At 39.0% G+C, this 27,654-nt stretch overlaps 1 protein-coding gene across 1 annotated transcript; it reads right to left on the reverse strand.

The window, feature by feature from the left end:
* Positions 1-607: 607 nt before the first annotated feature.
* MYOM3 (myomesin 3) lies at positions 608-27,227 on the reverse strand. The gene is made up of 35 exons (XM_040585625.1): positions 27,121-27,227; positions 26,056-26,215; positions 25,650-25,807; positions 24,417-24,512; positions 23,678-23,766; positions 20,615-20,659; positions 20,248-20,388; positions 19,093-19,254; positions 18,675-18,816; positions 18,383-18,582; positions 18,028-18,081; positions 17,572-17,699; positions 16,758-16,941; positions 15,853-16,027; positions 15,093-15,214; positions 14,224-14,411; positions 13,921-14,047; positions 13,255-13,433; positions 13,064-13,178; positions 12,644-12,800; positions 12,157-12,266; positions 11,625-11,669; positions 11,358-11,494; positions 9,622-9,766; positions 8,335-8,394; positions 7,289-7,356; positions 6,846-6,956; positions 5,692-5,779; positions 4,560-4,598; positions 3,919-4,024; positions 2,955-3,118; positions 2,297-2,333; positions 2,161-2,183; positions 2,015-2,070; positions 608-1,292 (listed from the first exon to the last, which is right to left on the reverse strand). Exons 1-35 carry the CDS (start codon positions 27,225-27,227, stop codon positions 993-995), a joined length of 4,218 nt encoding a protein of 1,405 aa, XP_040441559.1. The 3' UTR covers positions 608-992.
* Between the last annotated feature and the right edge of the window lie 427 nt (positions 27,228-27,654).

The raw sequence follows: 27,654 nt of genomic DNA on the forward strand, positions 1-27,654 counted from the left end.
TAGAGGATTGCTGTGCTCTTTTATGTTGTCACTGGAACAGCAGCATCCCTCAAATAACTGGGAAAAGTACTGCTGTCGTGAGGACAGTTTATACTAGTTTGTGCAGCAGAGTGAGATGCTGTTTCGCTGAATAAATGTGTTTAGCTGGATGGCTGTATTAGAAGTACAATCACTTTTTTTATCTCTCACTGACACAGTTTTACTGGTAGAAGCTGGGAGTGTAGCTGTGGCTTCAGAACAGGTGGGAGGCCACACTTTTCTGCATCCAGAATAATCTAACATAACTAATAAACCTAAAAATCTCTTTAATTCGAAAGAATATAGGTGTCCAGTAGGATGGAAGGATCTGAGTCCACCTCTGTAGACTTTCACTTAACCTTCTTGTGTAAATGTATTACTGCTTGTCATTGTATATGTAGAAGCTGAATGTGTTCCTCAGTGAAGAACCAAGCCTTGAAAATGTCACCACCTTGTTTTCTTCCCATATAGCTTAGGTTGTAAAGGCGCATACTTCAAGGCCCTGATTCAGCGCAGTACTTAGGAAAATTGCTAACTTCCCATACACACATGGCTGACTGATTTAAAGATAGATGTACTTGACAAGTGCTGAGGTGTCACCAAGGGTATAAGTTTAATAATACACACACACACACACACACACAAGCATTTGTCAGCTACATGATAATCAGTAACACATAGTGATTTAATACAGGAAAAACTCCACTGAAAGCCCAGTTCTCGTGTGACTTCTCTGGTATCTCCCACACAGATTTACTGGGAAAGAGGTTCGCTTTCAGGTGAACATGTGTGTGCATGTGCACGTGGGCACACACATGCACAAGAATTGTTTTCTAACAACTACCAAAATAAAAATACTAAAATATTGCTGAAATAAAAATAGAGACATGAGCCTAAATTTTAGAGCAGAGACACTGGAAGGAATCTGAAGGACTTAAATTCCTTTTAAATTTAGTGAGACATAATTGACTAATTCATTTAGGCTTTTTCATTATAATCCCACCTGGGACCTTCTCCTCTTCCATTCCTGTTGGTATGTCTCCATGCTTATAGACACTGATAGTAACCTGTCCTGTTTCAGAACCATACTTATTCTTCACATAGATGCTGTATTTTCCTGTATCTTCATTGCAGACTTTCTCTATGGTAATTGTGACAACTGTCCCCTTCACGTCCATTTTGTAACGATCTTTAAAGACAATAACCTTCTCGTTTTTGAACCAAGTGATTTCTGGGTAAGGATCTCCAGATATACAGCAGGTTAAACACAGGGTCTATTGTAAAACAGATAGCAGAAATAGATTATGAAAATATAAATGAGCAAGGAAATTCAGTTGATGAGAAATTAAGAAAAATAAAAATCAGTTCTCTTAGATTTTCAATAGGTGATATTCTAGGACTATCTGCTCCTTTTCCTGATATCCTTCAGTATAATCAGGATTAACCTGACTGAATTCACTGGGCCTGGCTCATATTCGTGCTACTGCCTTTTTATAGCTTTCTTACACAGTAAAGTGACACTTAAATAGGCACATGGTGAATTTGCAGTTACTTTACAGGATTTTTGTTCTGCCTGTGTGCCAGTAAAGGGGACTCTGACTCAGAAATGCAAGCAGCAAATTGTTGTGATGGGAAAATCAGGTCCAGCACTTAAAGGCCTTAGTCTAATCCTATGAAATGGGAAGACAATAGAAAGGATCTGGCTGTGAAACAGACCTCAGAAGCAGTAATACCAGAAACCTGCAAGAAGGAGGTTCTGTGCCACAAAAAGCACCTATACGTGCAGAAGCATGTGCATATTTGGAAGCACCATCAATAACATGAGGGGCTGATACAGGTATTGTGGAGGATACCACTTCACACTTTTGGCAACTGCAGTAGCTCAGAAAAAGCTGCTGGGAACAGACATGAGGGGAAAACGAGTCCTTTTCTCCCCATCAGTTATTCTTCTGTGTCTGTGCAAGGGCCAATTATATGAACAGTTACTCAATATTACCTTGTCCTCCATGATGGTGGCAACATCTGGCAGACCTTGAACAACTCTGGCACGACCTGGGAATGAACAAATATGACCTTTTAATTTTACTTATCAGTGCACCACTTGGCTTTGTTTTGCAGAAGGAAGGAAATTAATTTACTTACGCTTTTCTGCTATTGCTGCTTCCCTGAAAGTGAGAGAGAGAAAATTATAGTGGTTTTATTTAATAGATGTATTTTAAACACAGAGTAGGACACCCAAAATAGACTTAGCTGTGAAAATAGTTAGGCAGGAACTTACTTTAGCCTTCTGTGCTCAGCCAGGGCGTCTTCAAAGGCTGCAAGGAATGAAAGGTTTTAGGGAACCATTTGTTTCATTGACTTAGTAGGTTTAACATAATGCATCAGCATTGGAATAACAGGTATTTGTGCACATATAATTATATATATAATTATAATCTAGTAAGTATCTATATCAACTTTAAGGAAATATGACTCTATATATTACTGAAATAAGTGGGATCTAGTACTGCCTTTCCAAAGGGAAGTCTAGAGGAGGACTAACCCCCAACTTTGAACAGTTTGGAAAAGTCTTTGTAAAGCTGAAGCCACACTGTCTTTTCCAAGATGCTACCTATAAGCTCTGTTGGCCTATGGAGGGATCTGCCGCATCCCAGGAGCAGCTGCCCTCCCGCTCATCCTTTCCCCAGGAGTGCCTTAAGCCATGGCAGGAAGGCTGCCTAAAGGCTTCAGTCCTTTCTGCGGTGTTCTCCCTGTGTTTCTTCTGACTTCTGTGGGCACCTCACTGTCCTTAACACAATCTCATAGTGTGCTGTCATGGAACTGCGGCTCCAGCTCAAATAAAGGTGAGAGGAATCACTGCCCATAATTTGAAGGAATCTTGGAAAGCAGCTCAGGTATATCTCATTCCTGCGACGGTATTGTTTGACTTAGCTTACCTTGTCCAGACAAGTCAGTTGACAGTTTGCGAGAGTTGTTCCCATCAAATAACTCCAGGGTGTATTTTCCTTTATCTGCATCTGTTGGGTTCAGTATGTGAAGCCAGATCTGATTCATTGTGCTTCCAGCTTTCAGTCTGTCACGGCTTTCCAGTCGTTTGTCCCTAAGTAAAGAAATGATATCATTTCGATAGTATTTAGTAAAGCTGTATAAATTAGAGCACTAAATTTTTTTAGACCTGTACTGGTTAGAATAAGAGAGTGGGAGTCAGCACCTCACTGTTAATTTCATGGAGAGTTATGTACTCAGTCCCTTTTGAGAACCTTGTGGGGCACCTAGTTGTGCTTTTAGGCAGTTTGCCAAAGCCCTGCAAACTCTACAAAAGACCTCTTAGTTCTTAGGGTTTAGGTGTTGAATATTTGGAAGTGTTTAGACTTTAAACGTTATTTGAAATTGGCCTCCTTATACATGTGTGTAGGTGGTATCTAATAAAACACCACTTCTCTATTTTATGAAGGCATTATGAGACTAAATTAGCTAGTGTTTGGAAAGAATTTTGTAATATTTGGGAATATTTGTTGTTCAGAGTTCATAGTGGGGGAATAGAGTGGTTTAGGGAAGTAAAAGTAGTAGAAAAAAAGAATTTGAAAAAACCCCTTATTTTCCTGTCTGTAACCAAGGTGGCTGTAACTCAGCAGCTTAAAAGCATCATTATTATTCAAGTAAAGATCACTTATAAATATTTCTGCAGTGTTAAGATAAAAATAACACGACTGCTTATTTTGGAATTCCCAGACACATTTCAGGATGCAGAGTAAATTGTGTTTTTCAGCCCTTACTCAGATTAATCTACCATTGCCTTAAAAAGCTCTGGGCTCAGGTCCAACATGTTTTAATTTTGATGCTAAACAGTTGCAAGTAATGGCAGTCCAGAAGCGTTGCAAATATCTTCTGGGGACTTACTTGTGATACCAAGTTGTTTTCATGTAGTCTGTGTAGTACTTCACATCTGTGTAGATTTTGATGCCTTCTTCAGTAGGTTGAATTTTCAGAGGTGTAGCAGAAAGAGCTAATAGTATAATTGAAAGACTGAAATTGAGGATGGTGTTCAAGAATGCAGTTTTATGTTATGCAAACAAAATCCCAGGCAACCTATTAACATTTCTCTCTGGAGAGCGTGGCTAGCTGAAGGTGGGGTGGTATTCTACCCCTTGAATATTCTACTCTTGAAGACCCTGGGTCTTTTAGCAGCTGGTAGAAGAATGTCAGCATCTCTTCTAGAGACTTGGGTCTGGAATACACATCTCATAGATAGAAATAGTATAACTTGGCCAAATTCCCATAGCAAGTGATGTGACAAGGAGCAGGCTGCTGTACTTAAAGGTCACAGAATTAATTTGTAAGTGCAGGGGGGTTTTATGTCCCTGACCATCCTCCCTGACAGTTCGAAGGTGCTTCTAACACGAGAGGAATAATAAATGGATGGTAGGTATTGTACTTGATCCGAACTCAGGGACAGCTCCTGAGCAGCTTGCTCTGATCATGGCACCCCACCCTTCTCCCCTTCCGTTATTACTGTGTCAGCTGATGAGAAGATGACATACCACTGATCTTACACAGCTCCTTGAGAAGGTCTTCAAAGGCTGCAAAGACATAAAGATTTAAGTGTCTATAAATACAATTTTTAGCAAATCACATCTGGCCTACCAACTTAATTTAACTGTGTTTAGGATGTATTGTAACTAGTAGTTATTTATTGTCTTTTTGTGTTGCAAAGCTTACTGAGAATGGAGTTTTTGCCACTGACTCATTTATTTTTAGATGCTGGGCACTTCTTACTAAATTTAGATGCTTCTATCTTCCTTAGCACTCAATGTGTGCAACAGACTGCCTCCCAGAAAGCAGATTTATGTATCAGGTTTAAGTGATAGATTCCAGATGTCACGGTAGGATCTAATCTTGGGAAGCAGAATCCTCTGATTGATGCTGAGTTGAAGTGACTGAAAAATTACTGAGCTTTTAACTGTGGTGCTTGACAGAATTTATAATGCAGTCATAGCTTGATAAATGACTACATATGTAAATGACATTACGATGTCAGCATTGCATATTTATTTTTCAATTTCCAGAGCATATTCAGAACACTGAAAAGTGTTCTTTTCAAGCAGGAATCTGCAGTAACATGTAATTGTATTTCCACTTGATGTTGTCTGTAACTACTATTCTGTTATAATTCAGCCTAAAATTTTTTTCACTGGTGAGGGATGCAGAGTGGAAATGGAAGTTTGTTCTCCTGATGCTTTGGGGGACTGGCTGAACTTCCAGGAGTGAAAAGTTGTCTGTGGGTTATCAGTTGAAGTACAGTATGGACAGATGCAAAAACCCCTTCTGAGACAAGATGCAAAGGAGACTTTTACTCTGTTCATTAGACTCTGTATAACTCTTGCAGAATAAGAGACTTTTAAATAGTGCATTTTATTACTCCAATCTCACGTGAAATACTTGTGATTTTTAAAATTATTGGCGCATATATATACATATATATGCTATAGTAGATAGGAAACTCTTTACATTTGACCAGTAACTTTTAATGCAAGTTTTAATTCCTATAAAAGCATGTAGGTACTGTGGTAATTAACAGTGTGGTAGAAAGTTATGAGATTTGTTTTTAAATCCAAAATGAATCCCAGGCAGGGGTGTGAATATGTATTATTGCCTGATAGAATGTTCTCTTACCTCCTTTTGTGAGATCAAGTTGGGTATAGTCCTCTCCTCGGTCATCTGAAACAAGTGCTTTGTATTGGCCCTCATCTTCTTTGGTTATCTAGCAAATACATGTGTACATATGTAATATTTATTTTTTTAAAAAAAACACAAAATGAAACACCCCACACACCCCCAACAGAAATTTCACATAGCATTGAAATAGGGCAGGGTTTGGAAAAAGGGGAAAAGCTGAGATTTTTTTCATCGCTGTCAATAAATTTGGCTGGACTGATCAGAAATGAGAGTAAAAAAAGGCATATTGCTCCAGAACCTCCCTTGAAAGGTTAGAGGGGCCCTGGTTCGTTATGAACTGATACATTGTCAGTTATGGAGAGTCAGTATCTCAGCTTTTGCCCTCAGTCACCATGTAGCACATTGGGTGCCCTTAGTGGTGTAAGGTACAGCTAGGTCTGGGACCCAGTGATGACAAATGCCCACTGCTCCATAAATTTTCCTCGTATTGCTTTGCTGATGCTCTTGACTCCCGGTGTTCTTGCTGGTCCTCAGACCTGTGTGAGCAGAGATTCCCATTCACATACATTTATCTACTTGTTTTCTATAGGTGGTTTGGCTGTTTGAAATTAAGGTGGAAAATCAAACACAAACAAGATTCGAACTAGCCATACAGAGATAGATTGCGCTAAAACTAACTGCACCACCAAGCTCCCTTTCTTCAGCTGGTTCTTCTGTGAGGCGGAGTTAAGATTATAAGGGGCATTATATCAGCTTGTCTTGCCTTTGCTATAGGTCAAGCCATAAAATTTCATCCAGTTATTTCTGTAATGACCTCAGTAACTTTTTTTTGTTACTAAAGTTCATCTTCAGAATAGGCAACCAGTCCTGATCAGAAAACCTGAAAAGCTCATGCTTTTCTTTTTAGCCAGTCAGGACATGTTAAAACTTTTAACAGCCACTCACTGTTAAAAACACCTCATTTCTAATTCAGATCTATCTGACTGTAATGTTAAATGGCTTCTTCTTTTGCGCTTTTCTCAGCATTTGTTCAGTTTCTTTCATTTAGTGGGCACTACCCAAAACACACATGGAATATTAATAAGATCAATCCGTATTTTTTGCATTTTCATGTGATTACCACAGCCTCTGAGTTGTTTTTTGTTTTTTACCTTTTTAATACGAAGAGTTCCTATCCCAGTCTGTGGATCAAACACACCATCTGCTCGTGCTTTCTTATTGAAGAACCATTGGAAGCTGGTGTCCTTTCTCAGGTTTGTTGCCTGTTTGAAGCCAACATTTAGAAGTCAGGGTCCCAAATGCATTTTATTTCTGAATGCCTGGCTGTCCTTCTAATATGAAACATCACTTGCATTAGAGGATTGTTACAGAATCTTAGAAACTTCCTTCTCTATTAAAATTTCTGTCCAAGATATACTATCTCAATTTTCTTTTTAACTTAACATTTTAATCTTAACTTTTTTACTTAACTTTCATTGGTTTGCAGTGAAGCATTTGGATGAGCACTGTTTATACCCTTCCCTTAAAATTTGCAAGTAAAATTTAATGTTAAAGGAATTCAGACTGTGCAGTTGCATCACATAGCGGTATGTACCTTGCAGGTAAGGACTACTTCACAGTTCTCAGTAACTTTCCATTTCAAGTTCTCTATAAAATGTGGACCTATAAAAGAAAATAAACGTCTTTTGCAATGCATTGCCACAACTCTCAAATGTTACCTGCAGAAATGCCTCCATCTCGTGGTGAATCCCCGCAGTGCGGTCTGTAGGGAGTAATGTGCCCTACTGAGTTCCGCGTGCAATAGACATCACAATTTAGAACATATAATTGTTGCTAGTTTTGTAATGTCCTTAGGTAACGTATCTTTGTTGAGGAATCCTATGTCAAAATGTAGTTAATGATGCTGCTTCACCAGTCCTTTATGACTCTACTTTGCATCAAGTCAGTGTAGGAGCTGATAGATATTTCCCAGGTGAACTGCAATTGAATAGAACCATATAATTTCTGATTTTCTTCCTGATTCTGAGAGGGTAAAAGGGGGGACAGATTACTTTATATACACTTTCATCTTACACTAAGCATCTCTGAAGATAGGAAAGTAGACCCATAGTCTAGTGTGGTATCACACTTACTATTAAGTGAGTATTTTTATCCCCGCTTGAAGGGGATCACCTTTCCAATTGTAGTATTTTTTCTCTGAAACTGTTTTATAAACGTCCTTATTCATGAATATAAGATGATGGATAAAATTTAAGTGGAATGCATGTTTCGTTCTTTTTAAATTTATGTAGAGAATCTTATTTTTTACAAGGAAAGTGAGTGGATCTCAATTACATGATATATATTCCGATTGGACAGTTTTCAGAATTCAGAAATGTTCCGTGTTGCAACACTGATGCAGAAAATCAATACTGAGGATTGTCTAGCATAGCTAAAACTATTTAAATACATTATTTTGATTTCTAAGAGCAGAGCAGAGTATCTTAAGGAATCTTATCCTATTGTATTAATCAGCTTAAATAATACACTTTTAAAAGATGATGTATTTAGGAAAAGTATTTAGAGTGAAATAGCTTTGCTTAGGTTTTGCCATCTCATTGGTGTAGTTCTGGCAAGTCATTAACCTTCATCTTATCTTACCCTGCTTTTTCTTCCATTCTCGCCGTTTTGCATCAGCCTCCTCTGCAACTTTAGCAAAACCTACGAGAACAGCAATGATCAAAGTCAACAACCCCCCTGCTCTTTCTCAGTATAACACTTTAGAAATTTCTGATCACAAAAGGTATTATCATTAGAGCTGTGATGTTTGTTTGAAAGACATCTCTGGCACATGAGTTACCTCTAGTCTCCACTGAGAACACTGAACAGGTTTAGAGCCATCGTTCTTTCATTGAACTGGTTGCTGAGAACCAAACATTTATTTTCATTAAAAAAGAATCTTTGAAAACCTGACCATTATGCATTTAGGAAATTAAATAGGAGTTTTGACATACAAAAAGGTAGGCTAGAAACCCTGAAATTAAAATATTTTAAAACTAAGAGACATAGAAGGCAGTGGAGAGCATAGATTTTATCTCTTGTAGACCACTGTATTTAACTTCAATTATCTCTACTTCCTTCATTGTCAGTAAAGTGGGCACTTTTAGAGCACAGTTCATCAAATTTATTTTATATCCTGAACTTGGCATGTGCTGAATCGCTGCCTGTTTCTCTGCACTGTTTGTAAAGGGAGTCAAGTAGACTTGACATTTTATAAACACTTTCCATTCAACAAGTTCAGAATCTTTAGAAGGTCACTGGAAAGCAAACTGCAAGAACTGAAAATAGAGATAGACACTGTATGGGGAAGCACTTGTATGAGAATCTTGTTACTTTCTATTTTTAATTAATTTTGAAAAGGTTCTCTGTAGTAGCATGTACAAGGACCCCGTACATTTCATGTTCAGCTTGCTTTGTTACTCGGACTTGTCCTCGAGTACAGCTGACACTGGTTTCTTTATTGCATTCAATTTAATGCAATTAACCAGCTGTTAAATACACTGAATTTTCGCCCTGATCCTGTCCTGAGATAAATGAGTACATGTAATAACATGTCATACAGTTTACTGCCAAGACATAGTTTGCCAAAGCAAGATATGTAAAATATTTGAAAAAAATAACTAAGCATTCCACTGTATATTTTGCTTTGGCAAACTGTTTTTGTGATCAAGGACCCTAGCTATAAGATCAAAAGCTTCAATTTATGTTAAAGAGAAATTCAGATTTCTTACATGATTCCTGGACTTTAAATGTGTCCTAAAATAAATATTTGTTCTCCCCATTCCCAGTGTGGCATTATAACTGTTGGAAAAACTTTGGGGCCTTAAGTGCCTCGAAGAGTTTCCACTGAGCATGGCAGTCTATATTTGATCCTGAATTTCCACTTACATTCATCCACAAGAACTAGGGTGAATTGATTTTTAGCTTTTCCATCTTGCAGCTGGGCTGTGTACATCCCTTTATCATCATCACAGAAGTTCTGGATTATCAGTTCTACGAGACCTTTTCCTTTGACAAAATTTATCTTATGTGTCTGTGTAAAACAAAGGAAATATGATAAACTGAAGAGTTTTTCCTCAGCAGAACTGTTCCAAGGTTAGATCCTGGCACAGCATCTTCTACAACACTCAGAGATTACAGTCCTTTTGTAGATGTATCCTTATATTCTTCCCTTATCTTACAGGAGTAATGAAGCCAACACATTCTTGGTATTCTATATTCTGGGATTCATCTATTATATTCTTATGTACATAGGTAGAGTAGAATTGCTTACAGCAGAACTTGTATCTGCGAGAAAGTTTCTGTTAAAACCACATAACACAATACATTCTTTCTTGTGGATATTACAGACTTTTCTGCTTACCAGAATTTCAATGGCTTTTAGTATAATAGGAGTGTTGCACTTAATTACACATCTGTGGCACGTAGCTGCATATTTGGGCAATGATGAGTAATACTGCCACCCTCTTGACATCATGCAAGCACTACTGAGCCTTTTATACATACACCCCGAAACCTGCCAAATGCTTAGACATAAATATCATCATTATGCCTTACTGCCTTGTTTGCTCTAAGCAAATATTATTGTTGCAAAGAGCTTGACAAATACTTTGTAATCGTGCATAACCACGTCAGTTCTCCAGTGTAGAAAAGACAGTTCTTGGAACAGACAAAGCTTTCAATAAATTTCCTAAACATTGCTTTAAAAAAACCCATTGCAATAACAGCTCTGAAATTCTTTGGCCTAGCCCTATCCCTTTGTTACATCTATTCTTTTTGTTATCTTGGCGTTGCTACACTGCATGTAACTGACAGGCGAGTGATTTATATTGTTCTTCATTCTCAACTGTTCGCCCCTCTGGTCCTGTCATTCCAAATACTTTTTAAATGTTATAATATCAACTTGATATGGGAAGACAAGGAAGAGGCTGGAAATTTTTTTTTTTAATGTATCAGAAGCTTGGAATGCACTGTAACACTTGATGCAGTGTTATTTCCAGTGCTTCACACTGAGAAATAAATCACTTTCATGTGCTCTTAGAATTCATGAGATTTATCCATATTTAGTTCAAAGAGGTGGAAAGCTGCAGCTTTGCTTGGTGAAGCAGAAGAAAAATACCCTGTCTCATTGTGAGAGATGGTATTTCTTTAGCATCTGCTGAAATGAGTCAGGTTTGTTCATCCAAGACAAAGCTCTCTGTCGTGCACAGGTGCATTTGTGGTACCAGATGAATTGCATATGGCTGAGGTTTGTTGTCAGGAAATTCCTTTAGAAAAGGGAAGTCTCTGTCAGAGGCAGCCTCTCAGGAGGGGTGGATAACAGGAAAGCTGGATGTTCTCTGAGTATTACCACTGAAGGTTTTGCTGGCCACACCACTGAGGAATATTGCACCATCTTTAACTAACAGTGTCAATGCTGCAGCCTTGCTTGATAGTACGATTCACTGCTTGAGAATCAGACAGGTGGCTTTATGCATAGTGGAAAACCATGCCCTAGAGTATTCCTAAACCAAACATCAAAGTATGTGATGGAAATTTAGAAAACTGGGAATGTACTCATTTGCTCTATCTCCCTGTTCAGCAGAGGGAAAGTAAGTCAGAATTAAAACCAAAACAAAACATACTGGAGTACTTGTAAGCTCCTTGTCATTGAAGATTAAATGCAGCTTTGCATTTGGTGACAGCTTTTCAACCTCCAGCCACAGCCGCACTTCTCCTTTCTCCAGAACATCAACGTTCCATCCAGATATCAGCTTGATCACTAGAAAACAGAGAACCATGGAGGGGAATTCACAGGCAAAACACGAAATTTGGCTCAGCCAGGGTTATGCTGGAGTTCCCCCTTCCAGATTCGATACGTATGGTAGTGGCTTCTTACTGGCTCAACTTACATGGGTTCCTGATTTCGTGGCTTCGTTTTAATAACTTGTCCAGATCTGAAATGCAAAGAATAACAAGTCATTTAGATTAGGACGACTAGGCCAAAACAAGTCCCTTGTATCAATTTAATTTGTTAATGAGCTTTATGTCAAGAAGATTGTAAGTTCAAAACATTGAATAGCGGGGAGGGCTAGAAAACATTGTGAAGATCATTCTTAGTTATGTCCAAATAAAATGTTGGTTGTATCAATTCAAGAAACGTGTTAAAGAAGTTTTAAATCACTGTGATAGTGTGGATGTGTGTGAAATCTGAACTGTAATGGAAAAATGACCTTCTAGAAGCACGGAATCTTTTCTTAGGAGTCTGTAAAAGAAACTGCCCTCGAGCCTTCAAGGAATGGGAAACATCTTTCTAATGATGCCACGATTATTAAGTGACATCAGTCACTTACTATTCCTCTACAAGAAACTTTCCTTTAAACATCTAATATTAGAAAACTATGGCACATTAGATTTTTGTTCTTGTCAGTTATTAGTTTTTACCTTCTTTTGTTAAAGTGCAGCTGGCAGAGATATCATCGTCTACATCCGTGACCTCCACTGAATATGTACCCAGATCCTTTTCTGATGGGTCTTTCAGTATAAGCTTAGATCTTAGAAATAAAAGTAATAATAAAATTGTTTTCATTTATGTCTTCTGTAACAGAATGCAATACATTTGATACACCTGGAACATTAAATATAGTACTCATTGCCATTTTTATATGACACTTAAGAGCAAGGCAGAAACAATATCAATATGACGACTGATGCTTCCCTTTTGTGACCTGATGATTACGCTGAATGTCCTGTTTCATGGACACCAGAGCTGAGAATCAGGGACAGAGGTTTGCAGTTCAATAGCGTGTATGTATTTTAGCTGGATATTGGAAGGAGAGGGAAATGTTTGGCTTCATATTTTTGTCAGTGTTTAGTGTGTTCTTTATTTGACAGTCCAAAATTATTTTCTCACTGTGTGTTACATACTCACTTATTGCCTTTCTCCTCAGTCTGAACTCTGTCAGCATCTGGTGGTCCTTCATTATCCTTTGACCAGATAAATTCAGAGTCGTCATTCTTTTCAGGAGCTTCAAAAGCCATATAAATGAAACCTTCTTCATCAACCCCAAGTTCAATTTCATTTGTGCCTGTATGGGCAAAAAACCCCAAAAACATTCCTTATCAAAACAGATCAGGGCTTAGCTTCTGGACATCTAGCTCAAAAAAAGGAAAAAAAAGATGGTATACAGCTAGTGTAAATTAATTTGAGCAGTTTGATTTGCTAAGCTTTATTTTGATGGAGGTTCTTTCTTGCTATGAAACATGTAGCTGATGTTTCATAAGCATTTTTTTACCAGAATCATCGTAGTAGTTACAGACTTGCACAATCTTATCACTTTTAGTTTCATACCAGGTTTGGTTTTAGCTACCACAGGATCTGAGGGGAGTGAAGCTGGTCCAATTCCAGCCTTGTTCAGTGCTCTTACTCGGAAAATATAGCATTTCCCTGTCTCCAGATCTGAAACCTGCAGGAAAGAATGACAGAAATTAATATAAGACTAAATGAGAAGCAACACTTGGATACTAAGTGCATATACAGACCTTCATATGGGTGGTGGCGACAGACTGCTTATTTATTTGTTTCCATTCCTCTGACCCTTCTTCACACATGTCTACATAATACCCTGTAACTGGACCTGCTCCTATGTACAGTGGTGCTTCCCAGTGCAGCTTTAGGGATGAGTCTCTTATTTCAGTGCACTTCACATCATAAGGAGGACCTGTTCAAAGAAGGGTAGGCTGTCAACAGTACCATTTAAAAATGCAACCGGGTGTGATTTGTTTGAGCTTGAGATCAGAAAGCAGAGAGTTTTAAGATAACAAGTGAATAGGGGGTCCATAGGAGATGCTTTCCATGCTAATTAACTGTAGAGGTAGGTTCTAGAAAAAAGCATACATCAACTGGTCTAATGTTATTTGCTTTGGTGTAATATACAAAAACATTAGGATATTAGATCCAGATTCTTCATTCTCTGGAAACAATATTATTATTAAAAATACCTGAGTGCTGTATCTGTATGATGCAGAAATAATACCCTATGTCTGAATTGGAACTTACCTAGAAGTGTTTGTGTGCTTCTCTGTACTGGGAACCACCCTTACACAGTTCTATAGTTTTCAGAAGTCCCTTGGAGTCACACAAGAGTGAGGAGATAACTAGTATACCTGGTAAAATTTTTCTGGCTGCTGCTTTTAAATGACAGATACCTGGTTCTGGCATTGTCCATTCCTCACATTTGAACAAGTCACTAGGTTCAGATACTTCCCCAACACCAGCCATGTTCATTGCACAGGCACGGAATTCATACAGGTGGCCTTCCTCAAGGTTCCGGACCTTTGGGTTTAGAAGTGCAAACAGACAATTAGTACAGCCCTGCATGGTCGTAGTTTTGTGAGGGTAGGAAGAGAGTTCTAGACCAGAGGAAGTAGAGGAAAACCAGCTCATCCCTTGTTACAGCTATGTTTCCCACTATGCTTAAAGAAGGACAGTATTCAATCTGAAAAGAATACCATGTAAAACCGTTGAGGAATCGGCTGAGTGTTGACTTCATGCCAGTCTAGTTCAGATGTATCGTGCTGATCCAGGAAATATCCCAGAATCTTTGTTCCTCCCTTGCGCTTCGGGGGTTTCCAGCCAATGGTCATGTCAGTCTTCCCACAGTTTAGAAGAACAAACCCGTGCGGTGCTGATGGACAGGCTGTGCAGCAAAGGCAGAGAGGAAACAGGGTATATTGTTCAGTGCAGGTTTGGGATCTAGGGATTGGGAAAAGAGGTGTAGCTATGGGATGAGTGGGCTGAGGAAACCTCTGTGTGCTCATACCAGATATGATTCTGTTTGTGTTGAGGCCCTTTAATACCACTTTTTGCAGTGTAAGAATATTTGAAAATGACCAGATTCTTATTTGGAAGTCACAGCCAAAGTCATGGATGTGTCTCAGGATGTTTCTTGCCTGTTGTTTTATGGTTTGTCTGACGGAAAAAGATGGAAGTAGTGGGTCAATAAAACGGAGAAGATGGAGGGTTAGATACTGGCTAATGTGTTTGGTGGGATTTTGTAATTGCCCTGGAGAAATTCACAGTGCTGATTTCAAGATACCAGCATAATTGAGCACTTAAAATGGTCACTTGTACCAGTGCCAAATTAATACTGAAAATGTAACACGCTGCTAAGTCAAAACGCTAATTATTTCTGTCCACCCTTGGCAAGTATAATTGATGACAGGAGCTGCAGGGTACAAGAAAATCAGTTCCCTGTTGCTTTGCTTTGCTTATCTGCTCAACATTATTACCATTACATGTAACGATAGCTACATGTGATAGATACATTTTCAAGAGATTTAATTATTGCATGTATGTGCATGTATACGTTACAACTTACCGATAGCTGGCCTTACAATGATAGGATCTGTTTCTGGTGAGCTTTCGCTTAGTCCCGCCTCGCTGACAGATTTCACACAAAAGACGTATTCTTTTCCAGGCTGCAGCCCAGGAACAGTAAATCTAGGAGACCAAATTAATATGTGTGGCTTTTACTTTTTAAAGTACAGGTAAACAATCTTTTGAACAGACAGAAATACATTTTAATAAGGCATTGTTACTATACAAAATCATTATTCACCATTACAAATTACAGTGCACTGTGGTGTCACATAAAATGGCTACCAATAAATCAGTAAACACAGATCAGGTAGAGGGGTATCACACTGCTGGCTGGCATTGTCAGTAGAATAAATAGGACTTTTTAATGGACTTTTTCTGCTTGACATGTGACCCCCCCAGCTAGAGAGGTATTCTAAATCCTATGTGTGAGTGACACCAACTTACTCTACTGGAAAGGAAGCAAAAAAAAAAAATGGAATGTGGTTCTACTGGTGCTACAAGGTCTCTAAACCTTCTGCAGATCCACACTCTATGAAAATATACGCAGACTTTGCTGATTGTCTGGCTTCAGATGTAAAAGTGAGACTTTGAGCAATATTTAATTCTAAAAAGAGGACATGGTGTTTGTGTGCACGCAAGCCTGTGTGTGTGTGGTGAAAGAAGTTCTTTTTTTATCTGAAATATGACTCCAGCCATAAACAGAAGTATCCAAGTTGGCACCCTGTCTTCTCTCAATGGAGTATAATAGCTGAACTCACTCATTACATGTCACGGGCTTATTATTGACAGTTTGCCATTCTTCTGTCCCAGTCTCCCGACAGTATATGTAGTAGCCAAGAGGCTCCAAGCCATCCTTTAACTTATCCCACTGCAGAACAACAGATGTCTTGGTGTCTCTGAAAGCTAAAACCTGAGATGGTGGAGGCAGAGTAGCTAAAAAAAGAAAAAAAAACACTGAGAAAAAAAGGGGTTTTAAAAATTTATAAATAAAAAAAAAAAAGTGAGTTGGCCTGTTGGATTTATTAACTTTTCCAGAGCACCATTTTCGAATTACCATGGGCATTGTTCCAGTCTACAGCCTATATTTTTATGTTTTATGGCAAAAAATAGGGATTTGCCATATCTCATATTCCTGTCCCTTACAGCCTGTTGATTTCTACAGAGTTACACCTGCTTAACCACCTGAAGTAGAGGAGAAAGGAGACTCATATAGTAACTCTCATTAACTCCACTGTGAAATGGGACCTGTTTCATTGCTGAGAAAAATGACAGTATGAATGAGCACTAGGGCAACTTTAATATGGGAGAATATAAAAAAAGAATGAGTGCTCATCTTGGCGAAGACTGCTGTTCTATCCGAAGCTCCCAGAAACAGGCTGCTTCAGCAGTCGTATCATTCCTTCCAGCACTGCTCTGTGTAACCTCTCTCTTACGCAGCGCTGGAAGCATACTTGGATTAAACACAGGCTTCAACTGTTTCTTACCGTATTAGATGTAATTCCCCCATCATTGCTTGGTTAGATTTACACTGCACTGACCAACTGCAAAGTAATTAAATGAGGATTTAAGGCTTTAAGAGATTTCCTGATATCAAAGCAACTGCTGTGTAGTCATTTATCATGAAGTTTAAAGGAAAGGGCGAGCATATTAATGAAATAATTACCCAGTTTTGCTCCAGCAGTTACAGGCTCACTGGGCAGGGATGGCTCACTGATTCCATACTTGTTAACAGATCGCACACGGAAACAGTATGATTTTCCTTTAACAAGATCAAAGAGTGCAAATCTTGGGGAATTAACTGGCATATCCAGATTAACCATTTGCCAGGAGTTGCTGCCTGCAATTGACTGTAACGAAAAAAGTGATGATTTACAACTCAAGTTGTAATTCAAGCTTAAAACCCTCCTGAGGAATAACAAAGCTGATCTTCACAGGAAAGTACTTAAAAACAAAAACCCAAACAAAAACTCAAACCAAAAATGTAAATTTGTTTTTAGTTGATATACCCAAACTTTTCCTCCTTGGCAACAGAGGGCCCCTTTGCAGCAGAAATGGTACAACAGATGGGAAGTGAGTATGTATAAAAGCAGGTTGGTAGAAGATACTAATTAACCTGCAAAATGATTAGTGGGGAACAGGAGAGTGAACTATTGTGCAGTTCTTCACAGCTTTTCCACACTTAAGGGCCCACAGGGCAGCAACAGTCTTCCTGTTAAAACTCTGGTACTCTTCCATGGTGTAAAACTTACTTGTTTATCCTTTGTTAATCATTACTACTTGAGTCAGTGTCAAGAGTCAGGATCATAGCTCAAGTAAACTGTGGAGCTGGAGAGAGGCTGAGCAAGCCATTTTTGAGGCTGTAGTTCTCCAGTTATCGACACAGTGAATAGACTTGCCTATTAATAGTGCTATAGGCCATCTGAGAAATAAATGTTTCTGTTCTGCAATTTCTCTTCTGTATGGTATTATTTTCTTACCATTTCCACATAATATTTCAGTGGCTCTTTGCCTCTTGGATCTGGTTCGTCCCAAGCCAAAGCCACATAATCTTCTCTGACTTCACTTGCATGAACATTGGTGGGTGGCAAGGGAATTTTAATATGTCCTATGGGAAGTCAGAATAGGCTATGCTTTAGTTATAAAGTCGCAGGAAAAAAAAAGTTCTTTCACAATGGATTATCTTTTCTTACTGTAAAGTAACATTCTTCAATATAAATGAGGAGACTTAAAGCCTTTGGGGACATAGGGGCAAACCAAGTTTATTATAAAAGGCTGTGCTGTTTAGGATAGCTTCTGATACTTGTGCAGCTTACAGTGATGTTTCACCATATATTTTCCTAAGTGTGTTTTCTCTGGAGTCATTTTATTACAATTCTCCTTGTTAGTGCAATCATTCTTCTCAAAAGAATGGCTCAGCATAAATTTGAACTTACCTTCCAGGTCGTCCTTGAAAATTTCTATTGTCCTGCCTTCGTCGTATGGAATAACTGTAATATCAAACAGAGCATGTTATTCACTAAGAGAAGATGCTTGGGGCTTGTCAAGAAAGACAGAGCCCAGGACTGTGTCATTTTGTTATATGCATAATTATATACATTTCATTACACATACAATGAAATGTCATAACTGGTATTTTGATCTTTTTCTGTTCAGAGTAGTACTAAGGTGGGTTCAGCAAAAGCACAGCATGGCAGGACGTTGCAGTGATATTTGTGAGAATGGGGATAATCTGGGTAAACTGCATTCAGTTATGCCTGCAGCCTCAGTTTGCTTGGTTTTAGTACAAACCTGTCACTCTCTTGTCTTTGCTGGGGTCATATGTTGTAACTGGATCACTGGTTTTTGAAGGATGACTGATGCCCATTTTATTGACAGCCTTTACTCGGAACTGGTATGTCTGTCCTTCAGCAAGGCCCAGGACAGGGTATCTGCAGGTTTTCACAGGCTTGTCATTGCATGGGACCCAATTCTCTGACCCCACAACACACCTGAAATGAAACACAGCCTATCGAGTTCCTTTGTGCTTTTTCTACAACATGATCTTGAGCTTTTTTTGCTCAAAGTTGATTAACATACAGACCTTTCAATGTAGTATCCCAGGATTGGACTTCCTCCATTGTCACTGGGTGCCACCCAAGAAAGAATCAAGCTGTCTTTATTTACATCATGGCATTTCACATTGAGTGGGGACCCAGGTGCGCCAGGTGTTTCTGCTGCAGCATCTGTAGAAATATCAAGTGATGGTGGATACATTTTTTCTTCTCTGTACCAAAATTTTCATTCAGTAGCTTAATTTTAAGTGTCTAAGGGCCTACATCCCAGTAATACAAGTCATATTTTCTAATACCTAAATCACTACTGAAAATACGACGTTTTGATAATTGTATCCATGCACAAAACTGGGAGAAATTTTCTTGTATGTGAGGTTGTGGATTTCTTTATGCCAAGGTATTAGGAAAGGAGCTTTTGTTCTAGATAGGATAGAATCCTGCTTATACCTCTAACAAACACGTAAGTGGTCTGCTCTTTATATCCATCCAGTGAGGGGACGCGGATAGTGTAGAATCCCTCATCTTCTTTGTAAGCACATGACACTGTCACAGAAGCCTCCTGGTCTTTGTACTTTAGTTCCCGATGTTTGGAGTTTTGTAGCATCTCACCTGTGAAACATGAGAAGGGATAAAGGAACTACACCTGAACTGGTTGAGTCAGGAGTGGCATATTTCCAAATGCAGAAAAAAACACAAAGCAAGATGAGAGATCTGTAAGACACTCCTGATACTATTACTGTTATTATTGTGCCTCTGAGTTACAGTCACGGACTCTGATCCTACTTTGATACTATGCCTCTCTGTTCCCTTTGTACGCGAATGCAGAGCAAAAAGCATGGTTCTTCTCCTGAAGAGCTTGCAGTCCAAGCAAAAAAGAGTAAAAAATGTGGCTTCAGATGAATTAGTCAGTAAAAGGTACTCTTCATATCAGGTAACTGGATGCTCTGAAGTCTGCCAAATATTATGCCAGCTCTAGCTGAGGATACATTACTGCTCAGCATGCAGGATCTTTTGTCTGAGTGGTGCTCAAACCAAGAAAATGGAATGTCACATACTGTGCATTTTCTGTATATTTATCAGATCTGAGATATACATGCTACCCAAATTCTCCTTAAATCACTAAAGCCCGATAGGTCCTGCTATTTTCACAGCTGATTCTGGCAGAAGTTTTGGAATGACAAGAGCAGTCTTACTGAGTTGCTTCTGCTTCCAAAACTCAATAGCACAGAAAGATTACTAGTTTGGCTAAGATTGAAATCGTTGATTGCCAGCAGAACAACACAGCATATCCAAAAGTTTTTTTAACTGGAGAACGACTGGCTTTTCAAATGCTTGGCATTTTCACTGTATAGAACTAAGGCTCTTAAACTATTCTTATGAGCAGGAATGTCATTGCCTACAAAAAATTTTAGTGGCATCATCCTTTTAAAAATGAGGAAAATACACAAATTAAATAATAACATCTGTATCTCGAGAAGAGCTGACAGCAGCTCAAGAATCCTGAGTCCTTATTCTCTTCTGTGAACATTAGCTCACAGCTATGAATTCAAAGGGCATATTCACATAGGTAAATGTATATAAACTTAGCTGTTGCATACAAACCATCTCTGAACCAAGTAATGTCTCGTTGGTGTTCAAGTAAATCAGAAGAGAAGTAACAGGAGAGAGTGAAAGGCTCCTTTTCTCTTGAAAATAAGGCTTTCAGTGGAAAAGCAAAATCTGCCTCTCTGGCCATAAGGGATCCTATGAAATAAGAGTAAAAGTTAGTGTGATAAAGAGACTTCCCAGAGCCTTCCTCCTTGCAGTATTTTTATTATCATATTTTTGGAGTGGTACCTGAGCCTTGAACTTTTAATGTGCAGTCAGGCTAATAGGAAAAGCTATAGTTCAGGAAAAAAAAAAATAAAATTGCTTCAGGCTATAAAATTAAAATAAATAATAACAACAACAACAACAATCATTTACTCACTTTTATATATTTCTGAATCAAATCCTGATTCTTTTCCATAATATTCTGTAAGACAAGAAGAAAATACATTTAGCAAATCTCATGCCGTTTGTCTCCCCTTCAAAAACATACAGTGATGCTCAGCAAACGATGTTTTTCCCTCAGACCAGCTCTTAATGTGAACCTTCAAAGTGTCATCATGTGGTAAAACATTAATTCATTTGACAGCTGATGACCTTTACAAACATCTGAGGATGCATCTACATAGTAAATTGTTTGTATGACTATACTAGTGTAAGTCCAACTGCTTTAAATGCTTATGTGCACACAGTTATTCATTGCTAAAGAAGTTTTTTTTCAGTTTGGCTTTTATCTTTTTAAGCTGCACTAGGCAAGTTATGCTGAATAAAAGCATGCATACAGGGAGCTACAACTTTTGTCATATAAGTGTACCAGTATGGTACTGTCCAGATTAGAAGTGTGACGGTCTAGGATCACCCAGAACTGTAATGCTTTAATTATGTCCCTGTTTGGAGACAGAGGATGACAGCTACTCATTGCCACATACAGCACAGAGAAGGAAAGAATAAAGTGCTGGTGTCAAGAACATTACTGAAAGTGGGATTTGGCCAAACCCCTGGGTTTAAACAGCATTCCCAGGGGATGATGTGAGTTTCTTGAAGACTACCAGTGACTGGGACTTCAGGCTTTAACCATAAGAAAGGATATCTGTCCTGAGGCACTGAGGTAATTCCTGGAGCTGAGGGAAGTGTGTCCCCTACTAGATCACTTGTTTCGACAGCCGTGGGTTCTTTTGAGGCATCATATAAGAATGCTGGCCCGCTTCTCTGGATCTAGCCTGTGAGAACTGCTGGCATCGTAGCACAGAATGAAATTATTTGGAGCTGAAAACTAAGAACTGATGCACTTAACACAGGATGAAATTGAGATACTTTCTTATCTTTATAAGCTACAAGAAACACACATAAAATAATGCCTATTTTTTCAGTGAATGAAGCTTGGCAGTAGCAGAGCTCGCTCATAAGCAAAAGATGAGGACTGAGTATTAATAGCTGAAGAGGAAAGAAATAGAAAGTGCAAGAGGTAAAGTGCAGCCTCATCTTGGGTCCCTTGAGACCCTTACTGATGTCGTTAGGGAAAGTGAACTTCTGCTGTAGGAACCACGGATCCCAGAGACCCTCCCCTGGCATCAAGGGCATTCCAGACAGCATGGGGCCAGGAGAAGAGATGCCATCAGCCTGCCTGGGGGATGAGGAATGTTTCCAGTGGAGGCAGGATTAAAGCCTTGGTGTAGTCTCTATTTTCAGAATGTTAAATGCAAATAGCAAAAGGAAGAATCATGTTACTGAGATGGCATTAGACAGAGTCAAAGGAGAAGGAACACCGTGGGCCTCTCACCCGCAATCACAAGGAACAATGTTTGCAAGCTGTTTGAAATGCTGATCAGGCCTGATGAAGGACAGTTGAATTAGGCACTTAGAGGTGAAGAGAGCAGTCCCATCCAAGGTTTTCTGTGATAGACCACAGCCTTAATTCTATCATCATGCCTGCTCTGGTCCTAAAGATTCTGATGGGAATTGGGAGGAGTATGTGATTATTGCCATGGATTATTTTTTTCAGACAGCTGCTTCTGCTTTATGGCAAAGGCCCAGTTCCTGAGTTCTGGACATACTGTAAGAACCTCTGTAGAAGAGAAGCATTGTGCACCTAGTAACTTTTTCTGTATTTCTGCATTAGCTTAAGGGGAATTTAGGAATCTGGGAAGGCTTGCAACCAAAGGTTTTCTGGGCTGTTATACATGCCCCTCTAGAACTGGTGTATATGTGCTGTATATTTTCAGATATGCTGAATTTTGACACTGTTTAATTAAAGGATCTGAAAGATATAATAAACAATACACTTCTATTAAAATTCTAGAGTCACATTCTTCTGTATGCATATGTATCCCCAAATGGTTATTAGATGTGATCAAAATACGGCATGCAAAGAATAAATATGACAGTAACATAACCCATGGCACAGCCAAGAATATATTAAAGCACTAACAATAAATATGCTGTCTAAACCAAAGAAGACCCCTTCTGTCTGAAAAAATAGTTCAAGCTGGCTTTGCAGTTCAGTGGGTTGCAGAAACCCATCTCTTCCTGACCAGTAAAATGTCCAAAGCAAACCTGTTCCCCTCCTATTCATCTGCTACCATTTGAATTGCCCCCCAGACTCTGTCAGTCCTGCTGGAGCACTTAACTGTCTAAGTTCTGTAGGACTGTTCTGTTCGGACTTTTTATGTCAAAATTGGGGGGTTTAATATATATTTATATATATTTACATAAATATATATATATATAAAATGTGAACAGCTAAACTATGATCCTATGAGAGTGCACTGCATATTTCTTAAACCTTGATATAATTTCCCTTTTGAAGTACTGGTAGTTTACTTCCTTCACCATAAGCCTGGATTTCGCTTGTGCAGAATGTGAATCTACCAAGTCTATGTCAATTATTTTAAGAACAGCACAGATCAAAAAAGAAAATCTTGTATTTGCTCTTGGTAGTTACTGATTTGAGAGAGAAATAGAGTATTCTTTGCAATATTGCACTGAGAGAACCCTTTGAAAGCCACGGTACTTGTTAACAAATTTCTTGTTTATCTTTAGAAATGCTGCAGACTCTTTCTAAGCCTGTTATGTATTTAAATGTATGGCTGTTTCATATCAGTCCAGAAGAAGTAAGTACCTAAATTTAGTACAATTTTAGCACAGTGGGGGGACAGCTGTGTCCCTGGAATCTGAAAGATTTTTTCTGACTCCAGAAGTGACTGAGAAAGAGAAGCTATTATATCAGCCATATACATATTAGTGGTAGCTAAGGATTATTTTAGCCAGTTGTGCTTTCTCTTCGCTAATAACTGGGAGCAATTCTCCACTCCTTTTAACAGAGTGCTCACTTCTTTGTTTTTCCAAAGTGCTTGTATGTTCCTATGATATAATGTATAGCATTAAAAATATTTAAAAAAATCTAAAGAATTGGAAAATTTAAAACCAAAGGAACATTTATACTTACTCCTGACAAGCACTGTAGCAAATGAATAAGCCTCGCCATATTGATTCTTAACTTCAACACTATATTCAGCAGAATCTTCCATGGAGCATCTGGAAAAAAAAATATTTCCCCTCCTTTTTAGCTTTCAGTTACTGTTCATACTTCACAGGAAAAAATCAAAGGGTTTCTCCTTTAGTCCCAGAAGTTAGAAGTAGATATTTGCTTTTCATCAAGAAGCTGCTTTTCCTTTTGATTACAAGGATTTCTTATAGTTAGTGGTCAGTTTTTTCTCTTGCTAGCCAGAAGCAAAACATTTCAAGTAACGAACAAGCAAAAGCCCTGTGGAACACTTAGTTCCACCAAAGATATGCATGTATCTTTATCACATGTATAGGTCACAGAGTTGAACTAATCTCAATTCTGATTACATTGATCCATCCTAAATCCATTGGTATGTCTGCTTGTGAGGTGCTCTTAACGTGCATGGCCTTACCCGGAATGAAAAATTCTGGCCATACCTAAAAAGAGGAGCAAAAATAAATGAGGCTCTAATTTTTTTAAAATTATTTTTGAAACCTTATGAACTGCTGTTGAGATTGCTTCCTAATGTCAAAGGTTTAGCTCAACCACAACACACTAAAGTCAAGCAGAGATTCCAGAAGAATTAACTTTTTTTATTTAGCGTACACAAACTGGGCATTTCTGGAGAGCGCATCTTACTCATCTGAAAAAACAAGTCAGGCAAGAGCACATACATTACCTGCTGATATGCAGGGTCAGCATCCCAAATTTGTTTTTTATCCTGTATTTTCCTGCTGGGGCTAGGCGAGGATCGATACGAACTCCATTTTTATACCTAGTTGAACACAAAGGAAACATGCTGCTTAGGAAAGAACGGAGAAACTGACTGGTAAAATTAACACTTTATTTCAAAATTAACTACATTGAAGACAACAGAGGTACAACAGAAGAGAGGAGTAGACACAATTCCTTCTTTTACAGGTCTCCCACATCAATCCAAACCAGCCTTGCAGCTAACCTAGATCCCCTCCCATAGCCCTGGGTGTGCTCCTTCCCCAGGGCTGCTTGCGGGCTGCCTACGGGTGGCTTAGCATTGGCTTTTTGCTTCCTCCTCAGTTTATGCTCCCTGCTTTGCAGGTTGTGTGAGGGAGTTCGAGCAGCTGTCTCTTGCTTCTTTGTGTTCACTGGGGATCTGTGGGAGGTTCATATTCTCTTTGCTCTTTGAATAATTCAAGGAGGTTGTTCTGGAAGGACACAGGACATCAGGAGCTCTGACAGTAGCAGAGTTAGCTGCCTACGAAGTCATTAGTAATCCAAATGTTTGCATACTTCAAACCTTCCATGGGAGGAATGGTCAATCACTTTAACAAACCGATCAAAGTACAATTTGAAAATTGTTTTTTGAGGTGGTCTTTTATTTTTTTTTCTATCCTGCTGTTATTAATAGTAAACGCTGCCGTCAGGCCCAGTATGTAACACTTCCTCTCCTGTAGTTTGGTAAATACACAAAACTGAGTAAATGAAACGGTTTCTATTTTACAAATTGTAGACGCAGTAACAGTTTAATGCCAAAATTTGCATGGTAGACAAGGTAGCTAAGCTTTGATGATGTGTATGTGTGCAGTAATTTAATGCTGGCAATAGACTGTGGTTTCCAAGATTTAAATCCTGAGCTTGCCTGCAGGATGGAGGACGGCACCAAGGGAAGCAGGGAAATCTACACAAGTATCAGTCCTGTCCCAGAGGGACCCCCACAGGACTGTCCACTGCTTCCATGGCTCACTGAATACTTAATTTCTTTACTGGTCCCAACAGTGGAACTGGAGAATTGAAAGTGTTTCCTGTAATTTCTGAAGCTCTCGCTTCCTTCCTTCTTTCTAGCAGGACACAGATGTTACTCCTCTGGTTGCTTCCTGAAACACAACAGTTAGACCACATGGGCAGCGTGAGTCACTGCTGTCAGCTGACATACCAAGTAACCTGCGGTGGTGGGGAAGCCAGGACTGTACACGCCAGCATCACTTCCATCCTCTCCCAGACTGCATGTACTCTGAGGGGAATCCAGAACATAGGTGGGCGTCCTGAGCGCAGCTCAATGTATTCCTTCTCCACACGTGCCTTTTCTACAGCCTAGGACAAGGATAAACTAAATAAAGGCAATAGAAAGGGATTATGTTCTAATTATACATTCTTTTACAAAAGGGACATGTGTGAATATGCTTCAGTGGCAGGAATATAAGGTCTTGTCCTTATTTCTAATGGCTTTGATGTTGTCCTAACACCTGATTAGGTTTAGTATCCTCTCCAGAATGCTAGTTAGTCTTGGCAATTTTAATCCTGTTGGCATTTCTGCTACTAATAGAGATGTCTAATCTGACCTTCCTCCGAAGGGCCTTCCGGTCAGCTCTCACACGCAGCAGTCTGCAGTTTTGAATAACCTCCTTTTCCAACTTTTCCATGTCATTCCCAAACCGAATTCTCTTTTGCCCCCTCTGTTCTAGCTCTAGGATGGCAGCCTCTCTTCTTAGCTTGTAATCCCTGGAACACAGGATGATAAAAGCCAACTGAAGTTAGGATAATGCTTTTTATTTTGTTTTGGTCTTTTTTATTGTTGTTTTATAGCACATATTTTTGGTTAAATCAGAATAAGTGTTAAGGACAGAAACATCATCTCGTATGCCATGTGAGTGGGAATGTCAGGCAATTATGCCTCATAGGAATCAGCAGTACTACCATGAGAGATAATACTTTAGTGGCACAAGAAGGGGACCCAGTATTTGACCACTTTTAGTCCCAGGCAGTGAACTGGAAGAGGATTAAAGGGAGGAGGGAAGTTCCTAGCTACTTAGGTTGTTCAGCCATCACAGAAGGATGGACAGCAGGATCATTGACCAGATTTTCTAGGAAAGAAGGAGAGTCCCATCTGTTACTATTAATTTATTAATCTTACTGTATTTTCCATTTATTCCTATGAAATCTGGTTTCTCTTAAGCCTTTGCTTGTGAGCAGGGCAATATTACTCATTATCACAAGGGGCTATAATTTAATTTCCTGCATTTTAGTTGAGAACTGGGGATTTTATTTTTTAAGGAAGAACCTCTTGATTGAACCTGCTCTTTTTGCTTCCAACAAAATGAGTTCGAAACTGTGAGCCCTACCTACAAGGGTGATGTTGCATACAATGGTTGTATTTGAGTTATAATGATTTCTGACTTACTCTGGTATTTCGGAGGTCAAGGCAAGGGCAGCTGCTATCGATAACTCTGAAAGGCTGAAAGTCTCTTCTTCCTCACTTCCAAAGGCAGGTGCACATAAAAGAATCCAGACAAGGTTCCATAATTTCATAAACTCAAAATTCAAAAAAATCTGTGAATGCTCTGTGCTGAGTATAGAAAGTCCTGTCTGGACCCGATTTACTCGGCCTGTCTCTAACTCTGGCTTACCTGGATTTGAACTTTTTCTTTCTAGTTGTGGAGGTCATTTGCAAGCTCTGTTGCCTTTCCTCCTTTTGCTCCTCCTCTCGGTGGTGGAAAAAGGTTCGGGTTCCCATGCTGGGAAGTCAAAAATGACCTTTCTTGCCGGGAATAGAATAAAACAAAGTCACTTTCAAGTCAGACACCTTAACAGGATCTCTTTAAGTTATCATTAAGTCCTTGCTTTGCTTTGATGTTCAAGGGCTGCGAACGACAGTTCATATAATACTGTCTTGTGGCATTCAAACTATGAAGGGGGTTTGCTTTGTGATGCTCCTGTGAAAAATGGAATCAGATGAAGAAATTAATCAGTCTTTAAAGGCGGCTGAAGCTGTAACAGAACAGTAAGTAGGCAGCATTTTGTGGGTAGATTTGTTTTCCTAGGACTGATCTAATGCTCTAAATCTGGTGGGTATTCCTTCAGGGAGTTCCATTAGATCAGCCCCCCAATATAGCATGCAAACAAATGAGGAGCATCTTGAAAAGGGGGATCAGAGGGACATG

This window comes from Falco naumanni, chromosome 3 (assembly GCF_017639655.2).
Source record: "Falco naumanni isolate bFalNau1 chromosome 3, bFalNau1.pat, whole genome shotgun sequence".
NCBI lineage: Eukaryota > Metazoa > Chordata > Aves > Falconiformes > Falconidae > Falco > Falco naumanni.